General features: G+C 42.8%; 1 protein-coding gene across 1 annotated transcript in view; it reads left to right on the forward strand.

The window, feature by feature from the left end:
- LOC134351229 (myoferlin-like) overlaps positions 1 to 12,423 on the forward strand; it is a 186,636-nt gene that overhangs the window by 50,139 nt on the left and 124,074 nt on the right. Inside the window, exons 18-19 of the mRNA XM_063057334.1 lie at positions 548 to 725; positions 10,264 to 10,388. Coding sequence (XP_062913404.1) covers positions 548 to 725; positions 10,264 to 10,388 — 303 coding nt within the window. The remainder of the gene's footprint in view (positions 1 to 547; positions 726 to 10,263; positions 10,389 to 12,423) is intronic.

A 12,423-nucleotide genomic window follows, 5' to 3' on the forward strand; every position in this document is an offset into this window, starting at 1 on the left:
CAAATTGGAGAATTCAGGGTTGATGCCTTTGGATTGTAGACCACCCAGATGGAATATGAGGTGCTCTCCCTCTAGCTTGTGTTTGGCTTCACCCTGACAGTGGAGGAGGCTGAAGACAGGCACATTGGTGTGGGAATAGGGAGTTGAGTTAAAATGATTTGCAACTGGGAGCTCAAGATGACTTTTGCAGACAGAAGGCAAATGCTTGACAAAGCGGTCTCCTAGTCTGTGCTTCGTCTGGTCGATGTAGAGGATCACATTGTATACAGTAACTGGGGTTGGAGGAGATGTAACCTCATTTGAATCTGTGCCTATAGAAAGACAAATAGTTACTGTTTACAGTTCAAGATCCATCACCAGTTTTATTCTTAAACCTTCCTAGCTCTATTTTTCTATTATTTATCTTTGATCAAACTTTTAGTTTGGACCCTCATTTAATGTGCAGTCAGAATTTTGTGTTTGTCAGCCTATTCTGGAAAGTGTTTTTAAATATTACATCATGTTCTATGCTGCAAGAACTGTCTCCTTTTCCATCTTATGGCTTTAGAGGTACTTACATAGGCGGAGGTACAGTCTTTGCGTCGTTTTCTACTCAGCCACACAACTGCAAGACACCAAGGAACCAATCCAGTTCGAGGTCAGCATAGGGAATTATGGAAATAGATTTGACAAGTCTTGTAAACTTCATGCATCCAACACTCAGTACAGCCAGCCTGTGTTTGATGGTAAGTAGCAAAGCTGGATGATACTGAAGAAGGCACTGGAATTAGAACTTGAAGGGTTCTAACAGGCGATTATTAATCTGAAATATTGTCTCTATTTCCCTCTACAAATGTTGCCTCAATCTGTAGAGCATTTCCAGCATTTTCCATTTTTATTTAATGTTTAAGATAAATCCGTAGCAAATGTAACAACAATACTTTTTAGTGTTGGCAATGGTTGTGTAGCCATTAGCACAATTCCGCCACTGTCAGTAAGGAACTTGTAAGTTCTCCCTGTGGCTGCATGGGTTTCCACCAGTGCTCTGGGTTTCCTCTCACATTACAAAGATGTACAGCTTAGCGGGTTAGCATGGGTATAATTGGGCTGCATGGGCTCACTGGGCCAGAAGGGCCTTTTACCATGATCTATCTCTAAATAAAAATAAAAATATATTTTTCTTTTGTTTCTAGCAGAAGGTAGTGCAATTTTTTTTAGAGTGCAGGTACAATGTCCAATTGCTTTATAGTACTTGATATTTCACAATTATTTGTTATATACGTGATTAGGGGACAGTCGTTTAGAATTAAGATGCATATGAATTTCTTCCTGAGAGGTTACGAATCTGGAATTCCACTGAGAATAGTCTGGGCTAGGTGTTTAAGAGAACATAGATAACCTGCTTATCTTTCGAACAGCTGAGGATTGTAGAGAATTGTCACAGATGAGTAATTAAGCCCTGGGACATACCTGCCAAGATCATATTGAAATGTGGGCAAGCTTGAGGGGCCAAGTGACTTACTGCTTCTTCATGATTCCATGTGTCCCTCAATCTGGTTCTGTTGTGGGCATCAAAGATTATGGGGAGAAGGCAAAGAATGGAGTTGAGAGGGATAATAAATCAGCCATGATGGAATGGTGAAGCAGACTCGATGGGCTGAGTAGCCTAATTATGCTCCTATGTCTTATGGTTTTACAGTTACAATGGTTATTGTTGTTGGCAAAATTAGAAATTTATGGTTATTAAAAGACAACTTTGTTCAGATCAATCAATTTGTAGTTTCTATAACTGAAACTAAAGTTGAATGTGACAATAATAATACTGGCACATTTGCTCATGCACTGTTGCCCTTGTTTATGTTATCCTAGAGGTTCTTCCACCCCACACCAACACAGTACCTCAATAACATCACTTACCTGCTTTAAGCTGATGCAATAGTTTATACACATTGCATTGGTAAACCAAAGTGTACGTTGAAATGTAAAATGCATTTTCTAACACTTTGTGCTAATTGGTCTTTGGATATTACTTATTGTTGGAAAATTTCAAGTCCTAAATATGAATAATTATCCTAAGCTTGTCTGTAAAATGCAGGGTAGGTTCAAACTGTTAGGATGATACAGCTAACAACTGTATAATGATGAAGGGTCTTGGCTTGAAACGTCAACTGTTTACTCTTTTCCATAGATGCTGCCTGGCCTGCTGAGATCCTCCAGCATTTTGTGTGTGTTGCTAGGATTATACAGTTGAAAGGTCAGATGGAAAAGACAGAAAGATAAATTGTGCATATGGATAAAAGAATGAGAGATGTTTATCTGGTGTCCTTCATATCCTAAAGCAGCAATGAATTATTTCTAAGCTTGGCACTGTTAGGCTTTTATCTGACAACCTCAGAACTAATTTATACCCAGCAAGCTCCTACAATTGGCAGTGAGATGAATGCACTGCTGATCATTTCGAAAATGCAACAGGCCACTGGGAGAACTCCATACCTTATAGTTATGTCCTGTTTCATTCAACAAAACTAAAACAAAGTAGTAGAGATGCTAGAAAACCAAGTTTTCCAGTCATTTCAGCAGCGGGAGCAGCACCCAGTGAGGAGGTTACTCACAGGTTAGCGGCACCTATTTAAAAGGAGAGCTTCACAAGCATTCAGTGTAATTCCAGCAACGGGAGCAGTGCAGAGAGGAATAAATACAGAAGGGACAAGCAGAGTGGCCATTGTTGGGAGTGGGCCAGTGGTGAGAGTGGGAATGTCAGGCTTTGACTCAAAGGAGGCTTTGGCTCAGAAGAGGCATTGACTCTGAGTAAGTTTCTGTTAAGTTTCCCTCTCTTCTTACTGTGTCAGCGGTACTCAGTATACTTTAAATGCCTGATGTGCGTTCTTCATACTGGATGTTGGAGTCCTGGGAGACCTTGTACATGAGAGTGAGGAGATCATTGATCAGAGTTACAGGGAAGTAGTCACCCCTAAGTTGCAGGAGGCAGTAGCTGTGTGACTGTCTGGAGAAGGAATGGGAAGGTGAATAGGCAGTTAGCGCAGAACACCCTTGTGCCCACTTCCCTCAATAATAAGTATACCATTTTGGATGCTATTGTGGGGGATGACCTCCCAGGAGAAAGCCACAGAGACCAGGATACTGGCATTGAGCATGGGTCCGTGGTGCAGAAGGGAAAGAGGGAGAATAGTCAGTGGGACAGACAGGAGATTCTGTAGATGTGAACAGGACACCTGGATGATATATTACCTGCCAGGGTCAGGGACATCTCAGATGGTGTCCACAGCCTTTTGGAGGGGGAGCAGCCAGATGTCTTGGTACAGGTTGTTACCAATGACATAGTGAGGAAAAGCACAGAGGTCCTGAAGAGAGAATTTAGAGAGCAAGGCAGAAAGCTGACAAGCAGGATAGTAATTTCGGGATTGCTATCTGTGCACATGCCAGTGACGGGAAAAAACAGGTCATGGCTGAGAAGCTGTTGCAAGGGGGAGGGTTTCAGTTTGTTGGGTCATTGGGATCTCTTCTGGGAGAGGTATGACTTGTACAAAAGGGACGGGTTGCACCTGAACTCGAGGGGGACCAATATTCTCACAGGTGGGTTTGTTAGAGCTGTTGGAGAGGGTTTAAACTGATTTGCCAGAGGGTTGGGAACTGGAGTGAAGGGACTCAGGATAGGATGAATGGTTAAAAAAAAAAGCAAAAATAGCATACAGTCAGACTGTCAGGAGGGGCAGGCAGACGATAAGCAAAATTGGAGCCAGCATGGTGAGTATCAGTGCATTAGGGATGCAGAATCAAAAAGGGTAGCAAATGCAGTACTGAAAGTTTAATATATCAATGCATGGACTATAAGAAATAAGGTGGATGATCTTGTTGCACTTTTACAGATTGTCATGTATGTTGTAGTTGGGAGCTGAATGTCCGAGGTCACACATTGTATCTGGGGGATAGGAGGGCAGGCAGAGGGAGTGCCTGCTGGTTGAAAAAAGGCATCAAATCATTAGAAAGATATGACATAGGATCAGAAGATGTTGAATCCTTGTGGGTTGAGTTAAGAAATTGCAAGGGTAAAAGCTGGCTAGGATGTGGACTACAGATTACAATGGGAAATAGAAAAGGCATGTGAAAAGGGCGGAGTTATGATAGTCATGCGAGATATTAATATGCAGGTAGATTGGGAAAAGCAGGTTGGTAATGGATCTCAAAAGGGTGAATTAGTTGAATGCCCATGAGATGGCTTTTTAGAACAGTTTATCATTGAGTCTACTTGGGTATTATGTAATGAACCGGAGGTGATTAGGGAGTTTAAGGTAAAGGAACCATTAGGAGGCAGTGATCAGAATATGATTGAGTTCAACTTGAAATTTGATAGGGAGAAAGTAAAGCAGTATTTCAGTGGACTAAAGGAAATTACAATAGTATAATGGAGGAGTTGGCCAAAGTAAATTGGAAGGAAATGCTGGCAAGGATGACAGCAGAGCAGCAATGACTTGTGTTTCTGGGAAAAATTAGGAAGGTGCAGGATAGATGTATTCCAAAAACAAAGAAATATGCAAATGGCAAAATAGTACAACTGTGGCTGACAAGGGAAGTCAAAGTTAATGTAAAACAAAAGAGAGGGTGTACAACAAAGCAAAAATTAGCTAGCAGGTAGAGAACTGGGAAGCTTTTAAAAATCTACAGAAAGCAACTGAAAGAATCATTAGGAGGGAAAAGATGGAATATGAAAGCAAGCTAGCCAACAATATCAAGGTGGATAGAAAAAGCTTTTTCAAGTATATAAAAAATGAAAAAAGAGATGACAGTGGATGTAGGACTGCTAGGAAATGACTCCAGAGAAATAATAGAAACAGAAAACCTACAGCACAATACAGGCCCTTCGGCCCACAAAGTTGTGCCGAACATGTCCCTACCTTAGAAATTACTAAGCTTACTTATAGCCCTCCATTTTTCTAAGCTCCATGTACCTATCCAAAAGTCTCTTAAAAGACCCCATCGTATCTGCATCTACCACTGTTGCCGGCAGCCCATTCCACGCACTCACCACTCTCTGAATAAAAAACTTACCCCTGACATGCTTGACTAATCTATTGGAGTTTTTCGAGGATGTAACCAGGAAGATAGACGCGGGAGATCCGGTGGATGTGGTGTACCTTGACTTTCAGAAGGCATTTGATAAGGTACCACATAGGAGATTGGTGGGTAAAATCAGAGCTGATTGCATTGGAGGGAGGATATTGACATGGATAGAAAACTGGTTGGCAGATAGAAAGCAAAGGATAGCAGTGAATGGGTGTTTCTCAGAATGGCAAATGGTGACTAGTGGGGTGCCACAGAGCTCAGTATTGGGACCACAGCTGTTTACGATTTACGTCAATGATTTAGAGGAAGGCATTGTGAATAACATCAGCAAGTTTGCTGATGATACTAAACTGGGTGGCAGTGTGACGTGATGCGGATGTTAGGAGAATCCAAGGTGACTTAGATAGGCTGGGTGAGTGGGCAGAAACTTGGCAGATGGCGTTTAATGTGAATAAGTGTGAGGTTATTCTCTTTGGGAGCAAGAACAGGAAGGCAGATTATTATCTGAACGGTGTGGAATTAGATAGGGAGAAAGACAAAGAGATCTAGGAGTACTTGTTCATCAGTCTGTGAAGGTGAATGAGCAAGTGCAGCAGGCAGTGAAGAAGGCTAATGGAATGTTGGCCTTTATTACAAAGGGAATTGAGTACAAGAGCAAGGAAATCCTTTTGCATTTGTACAGGGCCCTGGTGAGACCATACCTGGAGTATTGTGTGCAGTTTTGATCTCCAGGGTTAAGGAAGGACATCCTGGCTGTGAAGGAGGTGCAGCATAGGTTCACTAGGTTAATTCCTGGGATGTCCAGACTGTCTTACGCAGAGAGGTTAGAGACACTGGGCTTGTACACGCTGGAATTAAGGAGATTGAGGGGGGATCTGATTGAGACATATAAGATTATTAAGGGATTGGACAAGATAGAGGCAGGAAATATGTTCCAGATGCTGGGAGAGTCCAGTGCCAGAGGGCGTGGTTTAAGAATAAGGGGTAGGTCATTTAGGACAGAGTTGAGGAGAAACTTCTTCTCCCAGAGAGTTGTGGAGGTGTGGAACGCGCTACCTCAGAAGGCAGTGGAGGCCAATTTTCTGGATGCTTTCAAGAAGGAGCTAGATATATGGATAGGGGAATCAAGGGTTATGGGGCCAAGGCAGGAACCGGGTATTGATAGTAGATGATCAGCTGTGATCTCAGAATGGCGGTGCAGGCTCGAAGGGCCGAATGGTCTACTTCTGCACCTATTGTCTATTGTCTATTGACATCTCCTCTGTACCTACTGCCCAGCACCTTAAACCTGTGTCCTCTTGTGGCAACCATTTCAGCCCTGGGAAAAAGCCTCTGACTATCCACATGATCAATGCCTCTCATCATCTTATACACCTCTATCAGGTCACCTCTCATCTTCCGTTGATCCAAGGAGAAAAGGCTGAGTTCTCTCAACCTATTCTCATAAGGCATGCTCCTCAATCCAGGCAACATCCTTGTAAATCTCCTCTGCACCCTTTCTATGGTTTCCACGTCCTTCCTGTAGTGAGGTGACCAGAACTGAGCACAGTACTCCAAGTGGGGTCTGACCAAGGTTCTATATAGCTGCAACATTACTTCTCGGCTCCTAAATTCAGTTCCACGATTGATGAAGGACAATACACCATACGCCTTCTTAACCACAGAGTCAACCTGCGCAGCTGCTTTGAGCGTTCTATGGGCTCGGACCCCAAGATCCCTCTGATCCTCCACACTACCAAGAGTCTTACCATTAATGCTATATTCTGCCATCATATTTGACCTACCAATATGAACCACTTCACACTTATCTGGGTTGAACTCCATCTGCCACTTCTCAGCCCAGTTTTGCATCCTATCAATGTCCTGCTGTAACCTCTGACAGCCCTCCACCCTATCCACAACACCTCCAACCTTTGTGTCATCAGCAAACTTGCTAACCCATCCCTGCACTTCCTCATCCAGGTCATTTATAAAAATCACAAAGAGGAAGGGTCCCAGAACAGATCCCTGAGATCACTCCACTGGTGACTGACCTCCATGCAGAATATGACCCATGTACAACCATTCCTTGCCTTCTGTGGGTAAGCCAGTTCTGGATCCACAAAGCAATGTCCCCTTGGATCCCATGCCTCCTTACTTTCTCAATAAGCCTTGCATGGGGTACCTTATCAAATGCCTTGCTGAAATCCTGATACACTACATCGACTGCTCTTCCTTCATCAATGTGTTTAGTCACATCCTCAAAAAATTCAATCAGGCTCGTAAGGCACAACCTGTCCTTGACAGGGCCATGCTGACTATTTCAAATTATATTATACCTCTCCAAATGTTCATAAGTTCTGCCTCTCAGGATTTTCTCCATCAACTTACCAACCACTGAGGCAAGACTCACTGGTCTATAATTTCCTGGGCTATCTCTACACCCTTTCTTGAATAAAGGAACAACATCCACAACCCTCCAATCCTCCGGAACCTCCCCTGTCCCCACTGATGATTCAAAGATCATCTCCAGAGGCTCAGCAATCTCTTCCCTTGCCTCCCACAGTAGCCTGGACAAATAATAGCAGAGACAAGGAGATGGCAGATGAACTAAATGAGTATTTTGCATCAGTCTTCAATGCAGAAGACTCTAGCAGTGTGCCATGTGTTGAAGGATGTGAGGGAAGAGAAGTGAGTGCAGATACTATTACAAGGGAGAAGGTGCTCGAAAAGCTGAAAGACCTAAAGGTGCATAAGTCAAGTGGACCAGATGAACGGTACCCTAGGGTTCTGAAAGAAGTAGCGTTAGAGATTATAGAGGCATTAATATTGATCTTTCAAGGATCACTGGACTCTGGCATGGTTTTGGAGGGCTGCTAAATTGCAAATGTCACTCCACTCTTTAAGAAGGAGGGAAGCAGCAGAAAGGAAATTGTAGACCAGTTAACCTGACCTCAGTGGTTGGGAAGCTGTTAGAGTCAATAGTTAAGGATGAGGTTATGGAATACTTGCTGACACAGGACAAGATAAGACAAAGTCAGCAAAGTTTCCTTAAGGGAAAATCTTGCCTGATGAACCTTTTGGAATTCTTTGAGGAGATTACAAGTAGGCAAAGGGGATGTAATGGATGTTGTATATTTGGGCATTCAGAAGGCCTTTGACAAGTTGCCATACATGAGGCTACGTTACAAGTTAAGAGCCTATGGCATTACAGGAAAGTTACTGGCATGGTCAGAGCATTGGCTGATTAATAGGAGGCAGCGAGTGGGAATGAAAGGATCTTTTTCTGGTTGCCTGCCAGTGACTAGTGGTGTTCTGCAGGGAACTTTGTTGGAACAGTTTCTTTTTATGCTGTATATCAATGATTTAGATGGTGGAATAGATGGTTTTGTTGCGAAGTTTTGAAGATGATACAAAGATTGGTGGAGGGGCAGGTAGTGTTGAGGAAACAGGTAGGCTGCAGAAGGACTTAGACAGTTTAGGAGAATGGGCAAGAAAGTGGCAAATGAAATATAATGGTCCTGCACTTTGGTAGAAGAAATAAATGTGCAGACTATTTTCTAAGCAGGGAGAAAATCCAAAAATCTGAGATGCAAAGGGACTTGAGAGTCCTTGTGCAGAACACCCTAAAGGTTGACTTGCAGGTTAAGTCGGTAGTAAGGAAGGCAGGCGATATCAGCGTTCATTTCAAGAGGCCTAGAATATAAGAGCAGAGATGTGATGCTGAGGCCTTATAGGGTACTGGTGAGGCCTCACCTTGAGTATTGTGAACAGATTTGGGCTCCTTATCTTAGAAAAGATGTGCTGGCATTGGAGAGGTTTCAGAGGAGATTCACAAGGATGATTCCCGGAATGAGGAGGTATCATATGAGGAACGTTTGATGGCTCTGGGCCTGCAGTCGCTGGAGTTTAGAAGGATGGGCGGGGGGGGGCAATTTCATTGAAACCTTTTGAATGTTAAAAGGATGTTTCCCATGGTGGGGGAGTCTAGGACAAGAGGGCACAGCCTCAGGATAGAGGAGTGTCTATTTAAAACAGATGTGGAGAAATTTCTTTAGATTGAGGGTGATAAAATGGTGGAATTCAGTGCCGCAGGCAGTTGTGGATGCCAGGTCGTTGGGTGTATTTAAGGTGGAGGTTGATAGGTTGTTGATTGGCATGGCATCAAAGATTATTGGAAGAAAGCCAGGGAGTGGGGCTGAGGAGGGGGGGAAGAAAAGGGTCAGCCACAATTGAATGTTGGAGCAGATTCGATGGGCCAAATGGTTTAATTCTCTTATATCTTATGATCTTAAGTTAAAAGCAGTAAATGCAGGAAACTTCGCAGTGATTGATGAGAGAGAAACAAAATCAGTGTCTCAGGTTGTTTCTTTTAGTACAAGTGGGTGACACTAGAAAATGACTACTTTTTAGAAGATTGTGAGGATTTGGCATGTCACTTAAAACTCTGACAAACCTCTGTAGATGCACAGTGGAGAATATCCTAATTGGTTCCATCACGGCCTGTTACAGAAACACCAATGCCCAGGAACGGAGAAATCTACAGAAAGAGGTGGATACCGCTATCCATCATAGGCAAAGCCTTCCCCACCATTGAACATACTTATATAGTCTGCTGTCACAAGAAAGCAGCATCCATCATCAAAGATCCCCACCATCCAGGCAATGTATTGTTTTCACTACTACCATTAGGCAGGAGGTACAGAAGCCTTAGTTTCCACACTATCAGGTTCAGGAACAGTTACTATTCTTGAACCATCAGGCTTCTGAACCGGTGTGGATAACTTCACTCATCCCAACTCAAAACTGATTTTATAGCCTGTAGGCTCACCTTCAAGGACTTCACAACTCATGTTCTCGTTGTTACTTTCATTTGCACAATTAGTTTTCTTTTGCACATAGGTTGTTAGCCTCTGATGTACTTTTTCATAAATTGTACTGTATTTCTTTATTTTTCTGTAAATGCCTGCAAGAAAATGAATCTCAAGGCAGTATATTGTAACACATACATGCCTTGATAACAAATTTTACTTTGAAAAAGTACAAGCTCTTACAAGAATTAAAACTAGCTGTCTGTGAGGTACGTTAACATAACTATACCCATATTATTTCTACTTTATTGTGGTTTTAAAAGTTTATTTGAATCTGAACTGAACAAAAGAGAAGTCTGATTATGCCGGTTAGTTTCATGGACACTAACCCCATCTCACCATTTGCTTGCAGGTAACTACTACTATTACCTCCTTTGGTGTGACACAAAACCTGTGGCTGCACTGACATCGTACTGGGAAAATATTGACCACAGGCTCAATAGATTAAATAGTTTGCTTAAAGTTGTAGATAAACTGGTGAGTATCTTGTGCTGCATTTAATTGAAAATGATACACATGTCCCCAGCCTCTGAAAAGAGAAGCGGGATTAATGTTGCTGGTCTATGACTTCCTATGAGGATCCCCGTAGCACCTGGTGACCCCGTGAAGTCAGTCTCAGAGGCTGACATCAGGCTATCTTTCAGGAGGGTGCACTCTCGCAAGGCAGCAGGCCCCGATGGGAGTACCTGGTATGGCTCTGAAAACTTGTGTTTTCACAAAACACAGAGACATTTTCAGTCTCATTGCTACAGTCGGAAGTTCCCACCTGCTTCAAAAGGGCAACAATTATACCAGTGCCCAAGAAGAGCAGTGTGAGCTGCCTTAACGACTATCGTCCGGTAGCACTCACATCTATGAAGTACTTCGAAATGTTGGTCATGGCTAGAATCAACTCCTGCCTCAGCAAAGACCTGGACCCACTGCAATTTGTGTATTGCCACAATAGGTCTATGGCAGACATGATCTCATTGACTCTCCATGTGGCCTTGGATCACCTGGACAATACAAATACCTATGTCAGGATGCTGTTTATTGACTACATTTCAGCATTTAACACCATCTTTCCTACAGTCCTAATTGAAAAGCTACAGAACCTGGGCCTCTGTACCTCCCTCTGCAACTGGATCCTCGACTTCCTAACTGGAAGACCACAATCTGTGCAGATTGGAAATAACATCTCCACCTCACTGACAGTTAACACTGGTGCACCTCAGGGACGTGTGCTTAGCCCACTGCTCTACTCTCTCTACATGCATGACTGTGTGGCTAGGCACAGCTCAAATGCCATCTAATGATATATACCAGCTAGTTGAATGGTGTCACAGCAACAGCTTTGCACTTAGCATCAGGAAGACCAAAGAGTTGATTGTGGACTTCAGCAAGGGAACACACACCAGTCCTCATAGAGGGATCAGAAGTACAGAGAGTAAGCAATTTCAAGTTCCTAGGTGTCAATGTCTCTGAAAACCTAACTTGGTCCCAACATATTGATGCAGCTATAAAGAAGGCAAGCCAACGGCTATATTTCATTAGGAATTTGAGATTTGGTATGTTGCCTAAAACACTCGCAAATTTCTACAGATGTACCACAGAGACCATTCTAACTGGCTGCATCATTGTCTGGTATGGCGGGGTGGTTGCTGCGCAGGATTGAATTAAACTGCATAGTGTTGTTAAATTAGTCAGCTCCATTATGGGCACTAGTCTGCAATGTATACAAGACACCTTCAAGAAGCGATATCTCAAAAAGATGGCATCCATCATGAAGGGCCCCCACCACCCAGGACATGTTACCATCATGAAGTGGGTACAGAAACCTGAAGGCACACACTCAGTGCTTCAGAAACAGCTTCTCCCCCTCTGCCATCCGATTTCTGAGTGGTCATTGAACCCATAAACACTACCTCAATACTTTTTCTTTCTGTTTTTTGCAAAGTTAACAAATTTTGCAACACATGCCGGTGATATTAAAACTGATTCTGTGATTCATTAGAACTGGAAAATGTTCAGTAATAGCAACATTTAAGCAAATGTAGAGCCATGGGAAAGCTTGTGATAGGAGAGAGTTTTGAAGTAATAAACCGAAGAAAAGGATAAAAGTGCATGACGTTAATTTAGTATTAGATGTCTTATTATCAAAAAAATACAAAAAGAGCTCTGTATATTGCAGTGGAGATAAAAGTGTAGCATATGACCTGTTCTATTTTAACTTATCAGTCCACAGGACTGGTTTCCAAAATGCATCAGGGTTGTTTAGATGTTTCTTTGAACCTTTTGAATAGAACTTCTTGGCCGCAATGAGCAAAGGTATGTTTGGAGGAAAAAAGGGTGCAGAATTTCATGAAAAGAACCCCTCTCCAACTGTTAAGCACGGGGGTGGATCGATCATGCTTTGGGCTTGTGTTGCAGCCAGTGTCACGGGGAACATTTACTGGTAGAGGGAAGAATGAATTCAATTAAATACCATCAAATTCTGGAAGCAAACATCACACCGTCTGTAGAAAAGCCAAAG

Source organism: Mobula hypostoma, chromosome 8, assembly GCF_963921235.1.
Source record: "Mobula hypostoma chromosome 8, sMobHyp1.1, whole genome shotgun sequence".
NCBI lineage: Eukaryota > Metazoa > Chordata > Chondrichthyes > Myliobatiformes > Myliobatidae > Mobula > Mobula hypostoma.